Genomic DNA, 24,323 nt, shown 5'->3' with positions numbered 1-24,323 from the left:
ATAGGGAAGGCTTTTCACAGACACAGTCTGTAGAATAATAACGGCAAGACAACAGTATGTCATTGTCAGTATGAAAAAGGATTTTTCCAAGATTTTCCACAAGGAAAATATCGAGTCAGAGACTCCTAATCCAGGGAAAGATTTCAATGGGCTTTTCCAAGCAATTGCCAGTCTAAGGACTACAACAAAATCGATCTCCAATTTGCAACTGAGATCACGGGAAAATTTGTGAATTTTCCACAGGGAAAACCAGCAAATAATATTTGCTATTGAAGGAGACAGGTTTCTAGGAATTTAAGAAAGGATTCACAGGTCTGGAAACCCGCGACTAGGATGATCTCGAATCTGGAACTGAGATCAGGAAGGATTTTAGAACAGGAAAAATTAAGAGAAAGTAAGAGGAGGCTTGTCACAGTCTGATGACTTCGACTGGGAAGTTCTCAAGCTGTACCTGAGAGCTGTGAGGAATTTAGAATAGGGTAAATTGAGAGAAAGAAAGAGGAAGGACGTCACGGTCTGATGACTTTGACAGGGATGAACTCAAGCTGCACCTGAGTTCTCTAGGAAAAGGATAGGGATTTTCCTACTGGGAATTGCAGCTAGTCAGAAACTGCTAAGCAAGGTTAAAATACAGGGCCACTCTATAGTATGAAAACTAAACAAGGAAAATTTACTATAGATGATAATAATTTCTCTACAAGAATTAAAATTAATCAAGAAAACTGTTCTCGAAAAGGACAGGGATTTCCCCACAAGAATAAAAATTAATTGAGAAAAACTATTCTTAAATAGGACAGGGATTTCCCTACAAGAATAAAAATTCAATTGAGAAAAATCACTCTTGAAATTGAAGGCCACCTTACTACAAAGAAGAAAAAACATACGGACTACCAGTCCTGACATACTGAAGACCTGAATCGACGTGGATACTGATATAATGAACCGATTCCCAATCCCCTTATTATAATTAAAAACATCATGAAGCAACAGAGTAGAGACTTAAAAATTAAGTACTTTAAAATAACTCGCTACAAGAGCCCAGTTAAATTTTCCACTTGACTGTTTGTAGAACAAACTTAAGACCCCTCCAGGTTTTGAAACCAAGGATAACTCATTTACCCCCAGTGATACGAGTTTGGGAGAAATAATTAACAAGAAAGAAAATCCCCAAGGAAAATCTATCTTTGAGTTGTCTGGAACTCGTCCTACAATATTCTATTCTAACACACAAAATAGAATAATTCCCCTAGAAATAATCTAGTATTGGGAGCACCGCTCGGAACGCGGCCATACACCAACTCAATTGCTGAACCACTACCTCTCATCCAGGTCTGCCTGCTCCTCGCAGAGTAGGGTCCATGGAAAATTGGGAGGCCAGGGGAAAAGAGATTACCCAGGCACGGCCCTAGGGACTTTGCCGCCCTGGGCGAGATCGGCAACTGCCGCCCCCCCACAAGTATCCCGTCTTTAATTGTTAATCCCGGGTTCCACCCCTCCTTGAGCGATCGCCTAACGCCGGTTACACATTGGGCGGTTTCTGCCGGGGCGGTAATTTCGCCGTCGCCGCCGTTCGAGCAGTAGTCTATGAACTTGAATGGAAGCTTACACACTGGGCGGCAGAAACGCCGCGCGGCTATATTGCCGTTAGCGGCAGCTGTGCAGCCGTCCACTGCCACTGCGGCTGGCGGTGTTTTGCTGCTCTTGTCTACGCAGTGGCGTATGTGACCAAATGGGCGTTAACACATTTGGCGGTTGTCTACCGTCGCTGCTGATCAGTCGTCTTTCCCAGTTGCTCCAAGTCAGAGGTCTTTGAAAATCAGCCTTTTAATTTGTGTCTTGTTGTAAAGTTTGTAAGTTGTTTATAACATTTATCTATTGTTTTAAGTGTTTGTGGTTGACGAGTGTGAGAAAATGAGTAAGTTAATAGACAATGAGTTGTTAATATCATTTGTAGAACAGAGGCCAGTTTTGTGGGACAAAACCCTCGACATATTTAAGGATCGAGATGCAACAAGGAATGCGTGGAAGGAAGTGTGTATGGAGATTAGAGGGGATTTTGAAACTCTGGATGACAAGAAAAAAACTGTAATATGTTGTATATCGCTGTCGATTTAATAAAAACGTTCATTTCAATGAATCCAAGCAAGGCGATTTCTCTGCTGTCTTCTTTTCCTTCGACGGCACAACAAACGTGGTAAAAGTTGTTGCCTTTCCATTTTAAGTTAAACACTTAATAATATATACTTTTGGAAAATGTGCAAAATACAATTAACTGAACACTCATGAAACAGTGAAGTCACAACACATTTGCGATGAAGAACTACAACAATTATTTTGGCTACTGATCATACGATCATACTGATCATATTTTGCCGCTCGCTGTTTGGCGGTATTTTTTCCGCTGAATGTGTAAGCTTGACTTTTTTCGAGGCTGCGACGGCAGTTTCGCCGCCGCGGCAGAAACCGCCCAGTGTGTAACCAGCGTTACTATTGTGTCTCCGCTGTGCTGCGACACCACAGAGTCTTAGTAAACTCTAAAAAATTATGTTTAACACTAGTTATTGACATTTAAACAAATATTTGACAATTATAAATATTGGGGAACAGTAAAGTCCAGTCAATATAGACATAAAAATGGGGGTTTGCTTGCAATTTATATCGTAGTTCTGATTTTTTAATATTTTATTTGGATACATGAGAGAGGTTCAGAACCAAATTCTTCATGTAAAATTCCCTTGTGCTAATACAGAGTGGCCCAAAAAGTTCGTATTTTAGGTTCATTTTCCAGTTTTCAGCTATTTCCGGCAAAATCAGTGATCGGACAGAAAAATTTGCTTTTGCCTTTTTTAAGATCATTAAATTCTGAATGAAATGAGATCATTCGGAACTCTCTATCTCCAATGAGTACTGAGCTATGATTTTTCAAATATGAGTGATATTTTAAGGAAAAAAATCAATTTTGATCATATTTAGTATTTGATCAACAATATATCCCGATTACAATCTAGATGTAAAATTCAAAATCCCTCTGGGCATTTTTAGCTTCAACCATCATCACCATCTATATTGTCCTCACAGTGATATTTCGCACAATGATATAAGCTCATGAGATCATGTTCTATGAGAATCAACCGTTAGTTGCACTTCATTTCAGTATTTCCTAGTGGAGAGGCGCGCGAGGACACGATCGAGGATCGCTTAAGGATCAAGCTATCAAAATGAAAAAGTTTTCTTTTTTCAATCATTACTTTCTGAGACATGAGCGCCTAAAGTTTAAAATTTTGGGACAGAACATTTCAAATTCGGTACGAGATGAATCCATAAAATTAAAAGGATAAATTCTTCATGGTATTTTTGATCTAATAAAACAAAAATTTTCTGAAAATATCAATTTTTGAGAAAGTTTTTCAATTTACCAAAAATGACCAAAAATAGTGTTGAGTTTTTTTTTTTTAAATTGAATAACTTTTTTAAGAATGTTTCAAAATTTTCATGTTTTATTCAATCAACAATACCATGAAGAATTTATCTCTTACCGAATTTGAAATGTCCTGTCCCAAAAATTTAAACTTTAGGCGTTCATACCTCAAAAAGTAATGATTGGAAGAGAATGTTTTCCTAAGAAAACTTTTTCATTTTGATATATACTGGTACAAATTAAAAAACTTTGAAAAATATCACCAGTACAAGAAAGTTTATTTTTAGCCTTTGCACAGCCTTAAGACGTACACTGCAACATAGTATTAGGCCTACTTAACTTGCTAAGTAATTAGAACTACAATTTCTACAAGTTTGTTTAACACACCTGTTTAATTAAGTAGAACTCGTCTGACCTTTGCAATTCCTTCACCAATTCTTCAAGATCTGGGGACTGAACTATTTTATGTTCGCTAGACCACTCAGACGTTCCTGGGACATTGTTGATCTCAGAAAAGTCTTCATTAGCTCGAGGTTGAAAAACTTCTTATATAATTTTACCATTCACATTTGAAATTATGAATTCATTATTTATTTGTATTTTAAAATTTTCTGTTCCTTTAAATTTGCCGGCCCCAAAACCTGCCGTCCTGTGCGGCCGCCCGGTCCGCCCACCCCTGGGGCCGGGCCTGAGATTACCGACCAACAGGAGTCTCAGGAGACGATCACGCCACTGGTCTTGTGACAGGGTATGATTCAGCTGATCTTGATGCTAAGGGTGCAACCATGATGACAATACTGATAATTACTATAATAAATTGGACCAGTAAACAATCTTTCTATTCCAGAAATTTCATGAAGAACGATACCGACTCGACCCTAAGCTTAGCAACATACATCCGACTGCCGACCCTAATCTTCTACAAAAATAGAGGAAATTATCCAAATCATATGCAAAATGACGCTTCTCCTTTCGACACAAAATTCACTTTGTTACAAGACAGTATATATGTACATATTTATATTTATGTTCCTCATTTTGGCGAAACACGGCATCAAATTTGCATGGAATTTGACAGGTATGTTCCTTTCTGATTTTTGCATTGACGTTTATGTAAGTTTTTTTTTGAAATTTTGCATTTTAAGGATAAAACAAAATAAAAAAGAAGTCTTCTTAAAACGCCAATATTACCATAAAAATCAGACTATAGAATGATTGATCATAAATCAGCTGTCGAGTGGATTATTAGTTGCATGCAATGACGCAAGCAATTAATATCGCAATCTAACCTAGTGAAACATCAGCTGTCATGTGAACTAATCATTGCATGCAATGATGCATGAGGTAATGCTCAGGTATAATAGAGCTCTGAATTGAATGCTGCTCAGATTAGCTGTAATGGAAGGTTAACTGATAACAAAGGGTTAACTGATAAGCCAGATAATGGGAGGATAACCAATAAGCCAAATCAGTGGGAGCTTGACAGAGGGCCAGATTATCAAGGTTAGCATGTATTCAAAGGTAGCATGTATTCTACTGTATTCAGTAATCCATATAAATGAATGCTTACGGAAATGCTGCTGTGTAGTCCAGAGGAAACAATCTTTGAACTAAAAATGACTGTTCTTGAACAAACTGCAGCTCACCCACTGTAAAAACAACAATATTTTAATATTCAACAACAATTACTCTAACAACAACAACAACATTTGTGTTGCTATCATCCAACAAAAGAGGTAGCACTATCTCTTTCTCGCTTTGCTCTATTGCCAAATTGTCTTTCAACAATGTAAAACTAATATAATTAATTAACAAAATATTCCATCTTATTAAAACCAATCATCAAATCATTGAAAATTATAATTTCTCACTTAATAAAATGAACGAGAATAAACAAGAATGAACAGTTACTATAGGCCAAGCCAGTTACTATATTGCCAAGCCAGAGGATCGGCTGTTCTCCTATCTTTCTTCACTGCCATTATAACGTGGACCTCAATATAATGAAATCAGAATTGAAATAATGTATGGTGAGGCATTCTTTGAACTTACCATATTTCAAAGCATGGAACCGATCTGGATGAAGGAACTTTGTTTCACGCACCTCCACATTCTTACTACTATCTGGGAGATTGAGATAACCAATATGTATGCCTTCAGTATGGTATATGCTTGCAATCTCATCTGGCAATACCATATAGTTTATCACTCTATAGAATATTACCTCCTGTGCAAACAGACAAGAAATATTGTTATTTATTTGTGATGACTTTTCTGATTAAAACTTAATGATAAGCAGTTTGCAGCCTTGGAACTCCAATGCCAATATGAATAGACAGAATTAGAGTTAAGAATGCGTGTCTTATATTGAAGCTGCATTAATTAAAGTGCGTGTCATCTTTCGCCATATTGGATTGAATGTCCCATAAGATCAATGTTACCTTTCGGAACATATAGCACCATTATTTATGGACGGAAATTTACATATTATACATCATTGGAAACATAATAAAATTCTTCAAAGCAAGTTCAAAAATTTCCCTAGGTTTTTGGAAGGAATATTTGAAATTCAAAAACACATGCTATTTTAACACATTGCTAAATTAAATATTTTATCCAATGCAATTTTTTCAACAAGATCCGATTTAATCTGTAGACGTGATAGATTCCAGAAGTAATGCATGACTTGACTGAAATAATGACCACTCAGTGTAACGGTTTGTTTGTCGTAGAAGTTCGGCAGACTGCCGCAAGATAGTAGCACGCTCGGTCGCTTGCCACAGAGAAGAGCAGAGGACGCATTAATGTTGCGTTAAATGGGTGACCAACAATGATGAGTCGGTGTGGAGGGGGGTAAAGTGGGTGACTAGAAGTTAGTTCTTCAATTTGCCATGAGAGATCAGCACCATTGACAGGCCTTCCCTGCTAATTCACAAATCCCTCCACCAAAGTAGTTATTCTGTTGTCTCCTCCTTCTCTTCCTCCACTGTTATTATCATTCCACATCAACATTCAACAGCATAAAAACAAGTCACAGTAATATTGGCAATTAGCCAATTACCAGTACATCGGCTTGCTCTGCTCTGCTATCTTTTCAATTTTATGAGAAAACACAATTTCTTTTAAAGCGCACACTAGTGTAGTCACTTCTCAGAGAGGAGAAAGGGTTATATCATTTCTGTGTGATACTGCAGTAGGGCCTACTCCATAATTTCCCTCCCAGTATTATTTTTCATGCAGCTGATATCAGCATAAAAGCTGTTGTTCCTTTCCCATAAAATTCATAATAAGTTTAGAATTATATTATATCTATGAATCTATAAATGAATGGGTCGATTGTATCACATATTGTGGAATAATCTTATAATGAGATCCCTCCAAATTTATTTTTCATCAATGATTGAATGAGGCTCCATCAATTACTGTTATACAGTTTTTTCAATTCAAAATGAAAATCCCAATTCAAGAATATTATAATAATATACAGTAAAAAATCTATCTTTTTTCTACCCATATGAACTAGTGACCCCCTCTGTTGGAGAACTCGCTCAAGAACTGTTACAATGTTGTCTTTAAAGCTGCAGCTTTTAATCATACATACATTAGAACTCCAATTCTCCGAGCTTTGACTATCTGAATAGCCCATTATCTGAATCACTTTCAGAAAAAAGAATGTCCAAAAAAAGTCTTAAGTGCGCTATTATTCTTCCCTCCATAAAGCCAGTGTTTGTGCGTTTGCTAACTATTGTCCTTCCCTCCGCAAAGTCAGTGTAGGCACAACACATGTCACATGTCAAAATATAATGTTTCTTTCATTTAATTCAATACAAAAATAGTGCAATATAAAAACATAGCTTTTTTCTATCAAATGGAAATTTGAAAAAAAAACTCCAATTATTGAAATATTTGATTATCCAAATGGGTCCCGGTTCCCATTAATTCAGATAATTGGAGCTCTACTGTAGTTGATAAAAATTATGAATACTGCTAAATATTTCTCTTACAATAATAATTTAACAGCAGGTTCCATTTGGGATGTCAATTGAAATGCAAAATTACTCTTCAAATATTATTCTGTTGCTTCAACATCTTTGACACTCAAATGTTAATTTGCTGTCCAAGTACACGTGTTCAAAATTTAAAGCTGATTGATCAAGTAATTGATTTTTTCAACAATCCAATCTTACATAATAATCATATTCTCCCATTAATCGTTCTCAGCAACAAAAAGAGGAGATTCTGTTGTGAAATTCAAGATCAAGAATTTTTTATAATTTCTCTGAATATAGAAATTGGCCATTCCTTCACTGAAAAATGAACCAGACCTATTAGGTATTTGGGCCACTCTGTATCTTGCACAAGGAAATCTTGCATGAAAATTTTGCTGGGGAACATAGGAAGGATGATTCATCCCTGGACAAACAGAGATGATTTTGTTGTCTGTCGATAACAGATGATGCATGTACCTGTGTGGGAGATCAGCTGTATACCATATCTCGCGAGAAATCTAGAAATTTTAATTGACTAGATCAAAATAACCTGATTTGTTGACATGATATGGTATAATATATCAGAATATTCTAAGTTTATAATTATTTTACAGGTCTAAGTGATTGGTGAGTGTTATTTTGTTATTCAATTTGGTATGTAGGCTAAACAATCTGAATTAGAACTTTTATGTTTTCAAATATTCGGATTGAATTTTTGACCTCAATTCGAGTGTATGGAACATAACCTACTTTTTGGAATATTTATAGTGTATAAATCGAAATTTGGGGAAAAACAGTTTTGGGATATGCCTGTTAGTCCTTCCCTAATAATTTTAAAGAATTGAGTTATGTTTATCAATAAATAAATAACGAGGGAAGCTCAGTGCCCCGATATTTTTTATCCATTGATGAACAGAACACAATTCTCTAAAATGATTGTGTTTATATTTTACAGCTGGCTATACGTCAGCTCACGAATTTCGGGGATGCGATATTTTGATTTTCCACAGAATCACTCTCTCACTTTTTACTATTCACAGATGAAAAAAGTCTCAGCTGTTTCAGCCAAGGATGAATTATCCTTTTAATGTCATTCAGCCAGTTTTTCCAAGGATGCCGATACCTAGTGCAATCGAGTTTTTATATCATAAATCTACTATGTTCCAAATCTTGTGGAAATCGTTACACCCGTTTTCGAGATCCATTGAACATAAATGACCAGATATAAAAATATAAAAGATATGAACATATATACAGAAATGGCTCGCTCAATATAAAAAGATTGGTGTGGGTGGAGTTGATATTTTTAGTGATAATTATATCATGAGTTTTCATTCCATGACCTAACAATAGTTATTGAGTGGATTTCAAATATTTGTCCACATCCACATATTCCTCAAGGCTGGGCACACACCAGTTAGTCAAGACAAGACTAGACACGTTTAGTCACACTACTTCAAACAATACAATACAAAATATGCAGAGATAACAAGAAAAAATGAAGCAAGAAATGACAATAAAATGTGATAAATATGAGAGATAAATATTGAATAATAGAAGGCTTCAAAAATAAGTATTTTTCAATAAACTCAATCACTTCACTGCTGATAAAAAGCGAAAAAATGAATTTAAAAAAAAAATAGACAAGCTACTGAAGGAAATTAATATGATAACAATTTCAATCAAAGATGGATTTGTTGATTCCATGTATAGTGGATATGGATATGAGGAAAAAGAACCTGTGTAGGCCTAACAGTATTCAATATGTGGGAAAGAGAATAAAGAAAAGTGGGGAAAATCAGATAGCAAATAAGAAGATTTTAAATAGGAAAAGTTTCGAAAAGAAAGAGGATAAAATAACAATTATATCTGTATATCTGTATTGCTTGTGTCTCTTGAAATCTCTAACATTTTTACATATGAGTTTTTCCTTAAGCATGAGGTAACAAACTATAACTTCGAATTTTCATAACTATTTCAATTTTAAAGACTTCGGAATTATTTCAATCTCCTCTTTGCAGCAAGCTGAATATGAATATTGATGATGGAAATGACATTGACATTGATTATGGATTGACATTGGAAATGTTCATAATCATTAAAAAGTATTAAATCGGTAATGGTGATAATACCCACTATCATGTATAATTGTTACATATAATTAACTTGAATATTTATAGCATCTTACTATACTCTGTATATGTAATATATTCCATAATAATCTATTGTATTATTCTATCAGAATAAAATTCGTTTCAATTCATAGCACCCAAAAAATTAAAACAGTTATTATATAATGAGTTTTTATTTATATTAGAACAACAATGTACACCATTGTACTATAAATAGTATTGTTATTAGTAGAATATTCAAATCAACTACAGCCTATTTATATTGAACTTCTATCTTTCTTATTCTGTACAAACAGACCATGATGGGGGGGGGGGTGAGCAGTCTCAAGGCTGGTTCTGTTGACATTCCTTACTTCACTTATTTAAATGACCTGTACTATTTTTTTGTTCTCCCTTAAACACAGATACTGAAGTTCCCAAAAACTGAACAGTATTATTATTTTTTTTACATTATTAGTTGTTTTTTCTGTTTTGAAATTTATTTATTTTCAACAATTCCTATAAATATATATATAGTTCAATCTGAGAGTTGAGAGACTGAATTTGAACTTAAGGTTGGAGTGTTTTTATTAGTTTTATTCATTTTATTTAATTCAACGTAATTGTTCATTCATTCAATCAAAACGTTATTGCCAGAAATAGATCGATACCACTCAAATAAACCTTGTAAATTGAAAGCGAAAAGAAATCTATGAACCATTACATACATTTCAATAATAATCAGTTTTTGGTAATTGTATTGGAAATTTCAAATTTCATGTGTTTCTCCACTTCAAGCATAAATATGTATTATAATATATTTTTTCTAATATTACCACAAACCTACAATGAACTAAAATAAAATATTTATGCAAAACTGTGAAGTTTATATATAAGTGGCATTCACAAGATAGTAGAGTGAATACTAGAAATATCATTACATTTTGAATTAAATTTATAATCATGCAGTACTTGAATATTATATCTTCTGTGCTTCATCATCTTGTTATGCTTGAAATGTTCTAGCTCACCAATAATTTTGAAGCTCAACTTATAATACAGAAAATGATTTTGAAAAAACACTCCAATTCGGAAGTGGTTTTTAATGTAAATAAAGTTCTCAACAACTCAGTAGGGGATGATTTTAGAACAAAAGTTCAAATACATTTTTCATCTCTTTAGATGTGAAAAAGAAATCTAGTAGAAAAAAATCATTTAACTATCTATGAGAAATTACCATTTTTTTCAAAATTCTGGCTTGGGGGTTGGGAAAATTTTTTCCATCCTGGATCCTTGATCAGCTATGATGCTCTATTTTATGGAGAAATTTTTTTTGAGAAATCAGATATTTGAAATTTTAAAAATGGTCAACTCCTAAAGATTTCAACCCTCAGCAACCATTGAAAAAAATATATAAATTTTCATCTACTAATCACTTTCCAACATTTCCAAAAAAATAAACAAAAATTGCCTCAAACAGAGAATTAAAAAAAAACTACCCTTATTTAGTGAACCACCCCCTAACCAATGATCATAAATTTATGAAAATGAAAATTCTCTCAATGAGTAGAATTGAATGACAAAAAGAATTTTCTGATATCTCAACAACAAAGGATTTTGTTTTTTTTCTCCATTTCACTGTATTCAGCATTCTGTCTTCTTCAAGAATCAACAATAGAAAATACAAAAATTTTCCAAAAAACTACCCCAAGATCTCACAGTTTACAAAAATAGGGGATGATTTTTGATTATGTCAGATTGTTTTGGTGTAATGAAATTCAACTCAAACCCTCATCAGCCTTCCCCAAAACCCCTACATCATAATCTTTACTATGTTTGGAGTTTTAAATACTGGCCAGCCTGCATGAAATGTAGAAACTTTGTTTTCAAGTGATAGAGGCTGAAATTTGGGAACACCACAACAGCTGCTTCAATGTGGCCACATAGGAATCTATTTTCAGACACGGTTCAAATTCATAGACATCATTTAAGCCGTTCTGTGAGCCGTTCTTAAGTTAAGAATTAGAATTGTTAGAATTGAACATGAGTTAAGTTAGTTGAGTGGTAAGAATCAGAATTAGATTATGTGTCAATATTCATGTATCCAGACACACATACATTTATTTCATTCGGAATGTTGCTGATTTTATCACTTGGACTAAATAATGTAGATGCAGTAGCGTAACATTTCCAAACCAGACCCTCACAAGAAAAATTCCAGACCCCTTTTCTAAAATTTTACCACCTTTCTCCAGCCCCCTTCTCACTCAATCCCAAGCATTAAACTCTAATGTGAACGTACATCTTTCATGAGTGAATTACATAGCTTAGTTGGGGAAATAAAATATAAACTCAATTTGAGAGTAACTGAACCACTGATTGCGGATGGGAATTGCAAATGAAATAATGCTATATAAAAAATAAAGCTATTATATAGTATTTATATTTACGGCACCCCTGCCACACTATATTATGGTATATAATATGTTCAGGAATTCATGGGAAAATAATTTCTTTCCTCCAATGCTTACTTAAAGATAGTAAATAGAAATAACGACCTACTTTAGAACCATTCTGACAATTTTTGTTTGAATCAGAGAGAAAAGAAATAAATCTTATCTACAAGTAAGTGGTTTGAATAGTCTCAGTCTGGATTGTCTCAACAGATGTATAAATCTTAATGATTTGTAAACAAACAACATTCCTAATTTTTCAATAAGCTCACTACCAGCACACAATTATTGAAGCTTTGTCAATGGGACTATAATATTATTATGGGTAGATTTGAGCAATGATTGTTTTTCTTTCTTGCCTTATTTATTATTTTCTATGTGTATTCTCTTGATATTAATTTATAACCAGACTGATAACATTGTTCTATTGCATATTTCTTCATACACAATAAATGAAACCTGTCATTTTCCATAATAAAACTTCTGCTTTTTTATCAAAAGTTACTTCATGATCATTAATTCAATTCCTCTTATTAGAGTATGCAATATATAATTATCATTTCGGGCCCTAACCCAGGCCTCCTAGGGACCCGGGCCCCCCGCGCCATGGAGGCAGCGGGGGGGGGGTGTACGTTATGCCGCTGTGTAGATGGTTCTATTTGATTAATTAATTTATAAATGAATAAATTCATGGAATGAATATTAAAGTCTCACATCATTTCTCATGCAGACCCAAACATCTTGTGCTTGTCCTTGGAATAAATTATTGCTCCAAAAATCCAATTTTTTCCAGTCTGTATACCCTGAGAAAAGGTATGTGAGACCATACACTTGAATATCATAATGTTCATTTTTTTTTTGTGGGACAAGTTGTTTGCAGATCCTTTAAACAAGAACATACAAACATGATCAGATAATATCAACCTTGATAAGAACACTTGGGGCCGGTTTCTAAGCTTGGATTTAAGTTCTGAACTCAAAACAGCTGAAGTCAGAAAATTGGATTTCCAGAATGGGCATAGTTGTAGTCCACATTCGAATCAAATTGAAAAATGAACACAAAAAAATTAAAGAGAAAATAGTGTAAAGTTTCAGATATTTTGAATTATTTATGAATGTTTCATCTCATCGAGGAGAAACGTTTCCAATTAAAGAAATGAGAAAATAAAGATTATCATAAAAACTGTGACTTCACCCTGTTCTATAAAGCCAATTTTCTGACTACAGGTGTTTGAAGTCTGGAACCTAGCAAAATCCCAAGTTTGGAAACCGGCCCTTAAAAGGACAGATTATCAAATATAATATAATGAAAAGAAAAATTGAAGAGAATAAAATATAGTCAATCACACAAAAATTTCAAATGAGAACTATAACAGATGTGTACATGGTTGTCGAATAATAAGAGTTGATCCCAGTTGATTAACAAAAATTAATATTTTTATAATGCATCTGATGAGTTCGCAATGTCGTCTATTGTTGTTGTGAGGGGGGGAGGAGAGAAATTAGCTGTTCCTATACAGTTCCCATATTCCATTGATTGAGTGGCTGACTGAAATGGGTACAAAGAAGATGAGGAGCAAGGGAACTGTTATGTTGGCTTTTACATGGAGATCACTACTCACACTAGTAGAGGTGTGTAGGGAGGTAAAGGGGCAGAGCTCTAGGCCACACCCCTCGCTTCCTATTGGTCAGGTGTTGAACTTTCAAGTCTTCACTACTCACACTCTATCTTCAGTTACTTTAACTTCATCCTCCCACGCTGTCCCAAATTTTAAGAGAAAGCCCCTTTTCGTTGTTGGCGGAGCAATAGTGGTGCATTTCATCAAAGGCCATGATTCCAAACGGTAGTCATCTGTATCTTTCCTAAAATCGCTGCAAAATCATTCATGAATAGTTATTTGTATATTATCTAGAGTGAAAAATACATTGTTTTCTCCCTGAGGGGAAAGTTTGATGCTCGAGGCTGAGCCAAGGCCAAAAATATCTTCCTGAGGGAGAAAAGCATGTTTTACTCATGATGTACACAACATTCTTCCTCCACCTACAATATTATAGAAACTGCAAATCAAATAGTTTTTATAATTCACATTATTGGTGACAATGTTTCCTTCTACAACATAACTTAAAATGTAAAATCCGGTCATCGATCTGGGCGACTACACCCCGTTTTATAAAGCCAATAATTTTCTGACTCCAGCTGTTTAAAGTCTAGAACTTACTAAATCCCAAGCTCGGAAACCGGCCCTTAGCTGCAGAATATTTAGTCTAGGTATTCAATGAAAATATAAACTGAAGATTGCATATGATATGGATTATGATGAAGAAAAGGCACAGTATAATCATCATGTGTTTGTTGCCTATCCTAGAATCGTATATAGAGGACATCAAATCAGAATTTCCCACAGTTGCAAAAGTTGAAAATAGTTTTTATTATGATGCTAGAATGATATTGGGAATTTTTCCTCTCCACCATCTGTTTAAAGTACTTAGTTACTCCCTGAACATAATGATATAGTGTCACTTTCCGCTCTTGCAGGACTAAAAAACAAATAACTCCCTAGACTTAAAGTAATCTATTTAAATAACATGGGACGCATCTCTATTTCAAAAACTCACATTGGAAGTAGGTTGGGAGGTCGAAGCTCAAATGAGGAAACATAATAGAGTTGTCTGTCATTGAGCCAACTGAATTCAACATCTCAACCAAAAATTTGATGAGACTGGCCCTAAGTGTTGAAACTCTCAGATAATATTAATTCACTGCAGATTGATAATGGTGTTGCAACTGTGCTCGTCTTCTTTTCAAATATAATTCGGGATAAAATCAAATTTTTGATCAATTTACACAGGAATATCTCAGCGAAGGATTTTGCACTTTCCAGAGCTTATTTCAATATTGTTAAAGGGAGCAGAATCAGCAGTTATTCCTCTCTTATTGAACCCACCTCAATTCCAATTTACTTTCGTTAGGATCAGCATCTTCAACCCATATCAAGCCATCTGCAAAGAAACAAAAGGACAATTTATTATTATCCAGTCATTGAGTATGGATAAATTCTTTCAAATAAGTTATTTATTATTCTATTTCGGACTATGGGTGACCTTATCTAAATTTGAGAGAGGGATAGCACAGGATTAGCTTATTTTTCCTATCCCTATAATTTTGATGATGTACTTATTGTATGAATGAATGGAGTTAAAAAAGTGAGTGAGTCAACCATGATAATACATTCCAAGATTATCAAATGAATAGCCACGGTAAGATGTTTACCTGGTACCTAATCTTTTTACTTTCCTTGCCCTATTGCCATAGGTAAGGGAAGTACTCCTTTCCAACACACACACACACACACACAACACCACACACACACACACACACCACACACACACACAACACACACACACACACACACACACACACACACAACACCACACACACACACACACACACACACACACACACACACACACAACACACACACACCACACACACACACACACACACACACACACACACACACCACACACACCACACACACACACACAACACACACACACCACACACACACACACACACACACACAACACACACCACACACACACACACACACCACACACACACATTTTCATTCAGAGCGGTTGACTGCTGCACTTTATTATTATCATAGGCTATGGATTAGTGACAGTCGAAACCCATTTAAGGGTGAGTAATGAATATTTTATAGTATTGTTGTATTGTCTTTATTTTAATAATTTTGATATTACAGGTAACAACCCCTGATTTAACAATTCTTCGTTTTCAAATATTTTATAACTGAATTTTGTAGTCTCACATCTGAGATGTATGACAATATACTAATGTAAAAGGAAGTGATACTAAATGGAGTAAATTCCTATTTTTTATTGATACAGTCATTTATATCTCTGGAATTTTGTAAGTGTGAGTAAAGTTTGGGATACTCACTGGTTTTACATTAACTGTTCATCATTCTTTTAACTATGTTGAAACTCAATTTGCATCATCCTTGATCTTCGAACTTAGCGAGTTGCCAGTATAGCCAACGTTTGGCAGATTTGGTCTGCATTGTTTTCAATATTTGTATCTTTGTAATAATTTCAATTTGTTGTCTAGTATTATTTGATTAATTTCAAATTTGTCCTTTTTCACTTGCTTTTGAATAATATTTGTGTTTTGTATCTTTATTCTTGCATTTCTCACTTGCGGAAACCGTTGTAGGTAGGTTTTGCTCCACTCGGTTTGTGTGGCGCTGGTGTGCTGCTTCTTTGTTTTCAACTCGATTCCGGAATGTGGTAATTGGCCAGCTCTTGTTTCAATTTTCGAATTTGAATTTATTCCAGCTGAATATTCAGTACTTTTATGTTTCATTGGCATATTTGCGATTGATATTGGCCTAATTCAATCAAACAACTTGTATGTCTTCACGGATTGTGTTTGAATCTCAAACTTCTGGTAGGTGTAACCTCACTTTCAATTTGAACACGTTTTTCTGAACTCAATTTTTAGAATTTAGTTTAAAGCTCTTTCCAATTTTACATTGTTCATCTATTTCAATCTTTTTTAAAAGATGTCAATTTAGAATTTTGATTCCATTGCATTTCTGCAAAATTCCAAGATCATCAAGATTGCTTGATGTTTCTTCAAATCTTTATTTCATATTCTTGTTTTCAAACTCTTTGTACTCTGAACTCTGTGTAGTTCAGAGCGCTGTTGCTACAGTCAACATATTTTCTTACCGTAGGGTATTTTCTTTTCCTCTGTCCACAGTTTGGATTTTGGGAAACTCAATCAATCTCTCTCTACATCTCTCGAATCAATCTGCTACCGAATCTGTTCTACAATTCTACCTACGATCGAATCTACCGATAAAGGTCTGCAGTCTCTATTGACAGTCGAAATTGCATCCACTTTGGGGTTCCATATACCCTCCCACTCACTTGGTCGACTGTGCAATTTAGCATTCCACTTTGGGGTTACGTATACCCTCCCACTCTCTGGCTGGTATGGTGATGATGATTTCCATTGCCGGAGCATTTCTTACAAATGCCTACAATCTTCGACAGCTTTCGACATCCTCAAGATACTCAGGTTGAGTAATTGTATATTCATCATAAATTTGTAATATCATCCATTCTTATTCATTCATCTGTCTATTTTCATTCATTCATTATCATTCATACTGCTATTGTTCATTTACTTATATAGATTTATATTACTTATGAGCTGTGCCTACAAAGGCAATCAAAGAGTTTGTCATTTCAGGACATTGAATAATATTCAAAATTTTGAATACAAAATCATTATTTTTTTTGAATTTGTTTCTTCACAATTTGAAAGTCTTTACATTTGGCATCACATTCAACTTATGTATTTTGAAACTTACATCACAATTAATTCAACAATAAAAATAACAATTATTCACTATTTGATTTTGCAATTATTCGCATTACCTATTGTTTTGGTAGGACGAGTTGTATTCAGGACTCAGCCTACCTGGTCCTCTATTAATTTTGCTACCAGAAAAGTTATTTTGATAGATATCAGAAGCATATTTATCAAACTAGTAATTTCTTTTCATAATCCCATTCATTATAGATTTCAAATTCTACAATTAAAACCTATAATATTCCTCTAATTTCATATTTAATGTAAATTGTATGTATTGTATTCATTAGATGATTTCTTGAGAAATCATTCATTGAATACAATATTTAGTATGTTATTTATTCTAGCATTACTAAGTAGTTGTGACTTGTGTTGCAGGTTTTTTTTTGTGTGTGTGTATTCTTGAATACTCATTTGAGGATCGTGCTGTAAATATGCCTTGCTGTCAAATGAGGGCTTACGAATTCGCCGACCGAGATGGCCGGTGATATCGGACATCTGACATTGCCGTGCAGGGCTGAAAGACGATCTTCGATCTGATGCCACTAGCCCGATGGATGGAGGCCATCACCCTTCATCCTCACCCATCACCCTTTGGACACCGGACTCGAGGACGACAGATCTTAGATAAGTACTTGATACCCCCCACTACAATATCAGATGTGCCCCGTAAATTTGGTCTCTTAAAGATGTATTATATTTGGTCTCTTAAAGACGTATTATATTTGGTCTCTTAAAGACGTATTATACTTGGTCTCTTAAAGACAGATTTATTATTCGATTATCCATGTAAAGATGTATTTTGTAATATTCTCTATTTTATTCTCATTATTATAAGAGCAGTCAGTCAACCGCATATCTATGTTTTTTTAATTCCAAGACCCTCAAACCACTAGAATTAGGATCACATTATTGATCAGATAAAAATCCGCAGATCTCTGGGTCTAGCACAATTTCAACAACTAAGCCTTCTCCGACAAAATCATTTGTCACCAGGAGATCGGTTCCAATGTTCTTGAAAATTCTACTGTTACATGGATAGTGAATCTTCAATGGTACAGTACAACTTGCCACATCAAAAAGTTCACTTCTTTTTGTGCCACTCTGTATTTCAAATTTCAAGATTGTCCTTCCATATGCAAGATATGGAAGGACATACGGTCCATTTCAAGGAGACTCTCCAAGTCCTCAATAAAATGAATGAAGTGTCTAGAAAGATCATTCCAGAAATTTTCTTCAATTCAATTAATCCAAACTTCATCATCAATTAATTAAATGCACTTATAAAAATTTTCTATTTTCATAATATTATTCCAAGTTATCCAATTGAATTTATAGACTTGTGAAAAAAATATTCACTCTCATTTGTAAAAGACGCTATAGGCGGACCTGCAAATTTAAATCTTAGCCTCGCGAAATAAGTGTTGCCTGTGGCAGCCAAAACTTGTTTTTAGAACCGGTTTTTCCCCGTTTTTTGAGTTAAACTAAACACACAATTTCTCCCCGGATTGTAGGTTGGAAGTGTACACACCATTTCTCCCCGGTTTGTGCAGTGAAAGTGTTCACTCAATTATCCCCATTTTGTAGGTTTAATGCGTAATTTTTCTCCAAGTTAACAGGAAAAAAATGTTACAATTGAATTGAGAACATCTTAATATACCTTCTAAATCAAAGATTGAATCTGTGATATGTGTGTAAATCAGCCTTCTCGCTTTGTATGTTCATCTCTCACCTCCCCATTTGTGGCCTGTGTGTGTGTGTGTGTGTGTGTGTGTGTGTGTGTGTGTGTGTGTGTGTGGTGTGTGTGTGTGTCGATCAATTTTAAATTTAAGATCCTTCCTTACACTTTAAGGATTCGACATGAACAATTTCGATCAAATGGATTTCAAGATGGTGGATAAAATGGCAAAAATGAAGTCAAAAACTGGGTTCTTCGCGTTTTTCTCAAAAACAGCTTAAACAATTTCGATCAAATTTATACCTAGCATGTATTCTAGATACATTTGTTGATTCTATCAAATCATTCACTGGAGGAGATAGTGGAATTGATCTCGTCAGCTGATTTATTTTGAATTATAATGGAATTTTCATAACGGCGAAGAAAGTTGTGTGAGTTTGCCACACCAGATTTTTTTGTATTTAAGTCTTTAGTGAGGTCCACGTTATAATAGCAGTGAAGAAAGATGGGAGGAGAACATTGCCGATCCTCTGTTTTGTCAATGCCTTCTAAAGACGGTAGCTGATACAGGCTTATTGATGTGATATTAACTGTTCATTCTCGATTAGAATAATCAAATATATTTTTTCAAGCAAGAAATTATTCTCATAATTTAACTATCCAAAAATGGAGCTTGATAGATTCTCTACACCTTTTTTCAGTGGAATTCTGTGATATTTCCAACAGTTCCCCAGTTATTCGCTCTTGAAGGTGTGCAATTGTTTAAATAACATGTTTTTATGCAATTTTCGCTCTTTCAGTGCGTATAGCTCTCCAACAATGCGTCGTAAAAATTATTGCTTTTCGTAGGTTCGAAGAGCATTAAATTCTCTTCAAAATGATGTATTATTTCACTATTCCAAGTTTTTGTCTCATTGTTACAGCAGCTTTAATGTAGGGGGTGAAATTACCAATACTTTTGACACAAGGAGTAGAAGTGGAGACTTATAATATGTTTACCTCCTTACTACCCTTAATAGAACTGCAGGGTCAAAAATTGTCTTCCAAACTTTCTCCTCTATACCCTCTTTATAGCATTCATTGCCTGGACTATTGCCTCACATAGAAATATGTAGAAGCCTTATTTTCTATGGGTGAAAAACTGTATCCTAACAGTATAAGTATTATCCATTTTCGTAGATAAATAAACAATAAGCAATCAAATCAACTCACCAAACTGCAACACTTTGGTTTCTTTGTTATCTTCCAATGTGTCCACGAATTTTATTTCTCGAATTTGCATTCTTTTTCCAAATTTATCAGCTGTGACTCCTTCATGATGATAAATTCTTATTACTCTGATTTGATTTCCAGATCGTCTGGAAGATGTCTCAATTAAAGTCTCAACTCTATAGATTGTCTCTCCTCCTCTCTGCACAACATACATACAGAAAGATAACGTGAAACAATCTCTATACAGAGTTGATTCAAACAGCTTGATATTTATTATACGAGGATAGTTTGACAGCAACGTTAGTATAGCCGACGTTATAATAGCAGTGGAAAAAGTTAAGAGAAAAACGTTGCTGGTCCTCTGTCTTGTCAATGCCTTCTATAGACGATAGCTGATATGGGTTCATTGATGTAATATTAACTGTTCATTCTCGTTTTAAATGATAAATTATATTTCATTAAGCAAGAAATTCTATTCTTCAATAATTTCATAATGAATTTTCATAATTGGGATGGAATATTTTGTTAATTAATTGACCGAGTAAAGTGAGGTCAAAGATTCAAGTCGACGGTTTGGCATTAATTTCTCTCTATGTTTCAATGTTTATATGTTGCGCATTTACGGTGAAACGCGGTAATAGATTTTCATGAAATTTGACACTTATGTTCCTTTTCAAATTGCACGTCGACATATATACAAGGTTTTTGGAAATTTTGAATTTCAAGGATAATATAAAAGGGAGAAGGAACCTCCTTCAAACGGCAATATTAGAGTAAAAATCAGACTATAGAATTATTCATCATAGATTAGCTATCTAGTGGATTATAAATTGCATGCCATGATGCATGCAATTGAATATCTCAATGCGACTTGAAAAATCAGCTGCTGTGTAGACTACTAGTAGTTCTGTGAACAGTAGACCTCACGCAGTATTCTCATCCACAAGTACCTGATTGAAACTATAGACCTTATGGAAATACAGCAATAGACTGGCTTCTCCACACATCTGTGTAATCACTTGTCAGCTGATTATTTATGATGAATAATTCTATAATCTGATTTTTACTCTTACGTATAGTCTTCTACGTATGAAGGAGACTCCTTTTTTCTTTTATATTATCCTTGAAATGCAAAATTTCCAAAAACCTTGTATATATGTCGACGCGCAATTAAAAAAGGAACTTACCTGTCAAATTTCTTGAAAATCTATTACCGCGTTTCGCCGTAAATGCGCAACATTCAAACATTCAAACATTTAAACATTTAAACATTAAGAGAAATGCCATACCGTCGTCTTGAATCTTAGACCTCACTTCGCTTGGTCTATTAATTGCATGCCTCATTGAATGCAATTTCATGCACTATTAAATGAACTATTGATAGCGTGCAATAACGCATGAAATTAATAACTAAAATAACATAGTATTGTCTCTCAAACTTTCTCTGCTTTGAACTCGAGCTGTCCTGTTGCCAGTATGTCTTGAAGGAGATTAGCTTTTGATGTTAGCATTTTTGATACACAAACCCCAACAGGGATTAGCCGTTTTCACACCGATATCTCGCCGACACGACATACATACAGGATTTACTCTGATGGACAGTATAAGAGGAGGCTGCGGTTTATAACTGCGCGAGGTCTACTATTCACAGAATTACTAGCTATTAATTCTACATTTTTGAAATACGATCTGGCAACAGAGCAAAGTGAGGAAGAGATAGGGCTATCTGCTTTGTTGAATGATTGACAAGGATAGCAATACCATTGCTAATCAAACACTGCCATTATAACGTGGACCTCACTATAATAGCATATTGGACATAATGGGTTCACATCTCAGTAATTGATGGTATATTATTCTAAAATTTCACGCTTCTAGCACTTGGAAAATATTGTTGAGCCAGATACAATAATAATTCTTATTTTTTATAGGTATTGTATGTTGGAGGTCTATTTGCCTAGAACGCCCCATATGAGTTAGTAGGTCATCGAATAAATTATGGCTAATAAATATGTGGTATAATGACAATAGTGAATCAACTTTCACAGAGTATAATCTATGTGGATTTATCTTGAATTAAGTTGGTGAATAATCTTCTATAATATTCTATTTATTGAATAAGCTTCTATATTCTGAATAGAGAGAAACACATCTCAATGATAGCTAATATTATTAGTATCTCAATCATTCTTAGAGAATAATATTGTATCTATCAATGAATAGATAGATGAATTAATGTAAGTATTAAGAGCATGAAACGTGACATTATTGCTTGAGCAAAACAGTTTTTCTATTGTGTATGGACACCCTCCAATCAGTCTTTGAGTCAGAGAATCTGTTTAATATTTCATGTCTTATTGGATATGTTTTCAGATCAGCTAACTCAAATTTGTGCTTCGATAAAACTATTTAAACTGAATGTTCAATTCGTTTCTGTTCAGTATCCCTATGGTTTGTGTTCAAACGGCTTTTACTCTAGACATGGTTCAAGGGCTTGTTTCCGAGCTCGGGATTTAGCTAAGTTCTAGACTTTAAACAGCTGGAGTCAGAGAATTAGCTTTCCAAAACGGGGCGCAGTCACAGTTCTTATTTTCTCATTTCTATAATTGGAAATTTTTTTCTTTGACAAAATTAAACATTTCTGAATAATTCAAAATAGTGAAACTTTACACTATTCTCTCTTTATTTTATTTTCTAGTTTTTTTGAAATCTAATTCAAACGTGACTGTGACAATGACTACGACTACGCCCCGTTTCGGAAAGCCAATTTTCTGACTCCAGCTGTTTAAAGTCTAGAGCTTAGTCAAATCCCGAGCTCGGAAATTGACCCTAAATGTTCAATGGGCTCTATGGGCCAGTTTCCGAGCTAGGGATTTAGCTAAGTTCCAGACTTCAAACAGCTAGAGTCAAAGTTCACAGCGGCTTTGCGGCGTAGTCGCAGTCCATGTTAAAATTAAATTTTGGAAAGATAGAAAATTGAACTCAAAATAAAATAGAGAGAAAGTAGTCTAATGTTTAAGCTATTCCTAATGTATCAAGGAATGGTTCATTTAATTGAGGAAGAAAATTACAATCATAGAAATGTGAAAATAAAGATTATCAAAAAACTGTAACTACGCCCTGTTTCAGAAAGCCAATTTCCTGACTCCAGCTGTTTGAAGTCTAGAACTTAGCTGAATCCCGAGCTTGAATACCAGCCGAAGACAAAAATGGGCTTGAATTTACCTTACACTCCTGTATAGAAATTTTGATATCCAACAACTTCCGTAAACTCAAAAACCCTTCAAATATTTCGAAAAAGAAGTCTGATTTATATTTGTAGAGCTGTATCTCTTCAAATAGAGTTATTTTTTTAGATATTGATATCTGCATATTGTTCCTCTTACACCTGTCATCAAGAGAGATCATAATAATTATAATCTATTATTATTATTATTATTATTGAATTATTATTCCAATTCCACCTCCTTTAGTAACGGAGAATGAAGAAGAAGAAGAAGAAGAAGAAGAAGAAGAAGAAGAAAAATCTGGTGTGGCACACTCACACAACTTTCCTTGCCGTTATGAAAATTGATCACCTGACGCTAGTGTTCCCGCGCATCTCAAGTCTACTATTCAAAAATTTGAGCCAGCTGGTGACAGGGCAATAACGCTGGAGACACACGAGGTCTGCTATCTCTTCATAGTGAATCATTTAATAGAATCAACAGTTGCCAACAATTTGCAATTGGATAATCACATTTTCTCGAATTCCGAGCTTATTTTTGATTTTAGGTGAAAACGTTACTGAACATTAATTGTAGAGATTCTCATGCTCAATCTATTCCATGCGAATTTTTTCGTTTAAATTGTATATGAAGCCTGATAATTGGACCGTTTTGGGCGTAAGCCTGTAGTACTTTTCTGTAAGTTGTGTAATTCTCATTGATTCAATAAATAAATAAATAAATAATTGATAATCTAAAATCAAACTTTGCATAGATGAGGCGGAGCACCTGAAATTTTTACAGATATGGGACTCGTGGCAGTTGATAGAGCTTATCGATGACTATTTCAGG

At 34.5% G+C, this 24,323-nt stretch overlaps 1 protein-coding gene across 1 annotated transcript in view; it reads right to left on the bottom strand.

Moving 5' to 3' along the window:
* LOC111056207 overlaps positions 1–24,323 on the bottom strand; it is a gene marked incomplete in the record, with an annotated part of 336,828 nt that overhangs the window by 45,523 nt on the left and 266,982 nt on the right. The window contains 7 exon segments of the mRNA XM_039435672.1: positions 4,989–5,067; positions 5,471–5,645; positions 12,686–12,854; positions 13,694–13,843; positions 14,917–14,971; positions 20,266–20,464; positions 23,491–23,652. Of these exon segments, the coding sequence (XP_039291606.1) occupies positions 4,989–5,067; positions 5,471–5,645; positions 12,686–12,854; positions 13,694–13,843; positions 14,917–14,971; positions 20,266–20,464; positions 23,491–23,652 (989 nt within the window).

Source organism: Nilaparvata lugens, chromosome 9 (assembly GCF_014356525.2).
Source record: "Nilaparvata lugens isolate BPH chromosome 9, ASM1435652v1, whole genome shotgun sequence".
NCBI classification, from domain to species: Eukaryota; Metazoa; Arthropoda; class Insecta; order Hemiptera; family Delphacidae; genus Nilaparvata; species Nilaparvata lugens.
Note: the sequence above shows the minus strand (reverse complement) of the source record. Positions and strands in the feature narration are given on the sequence as shown.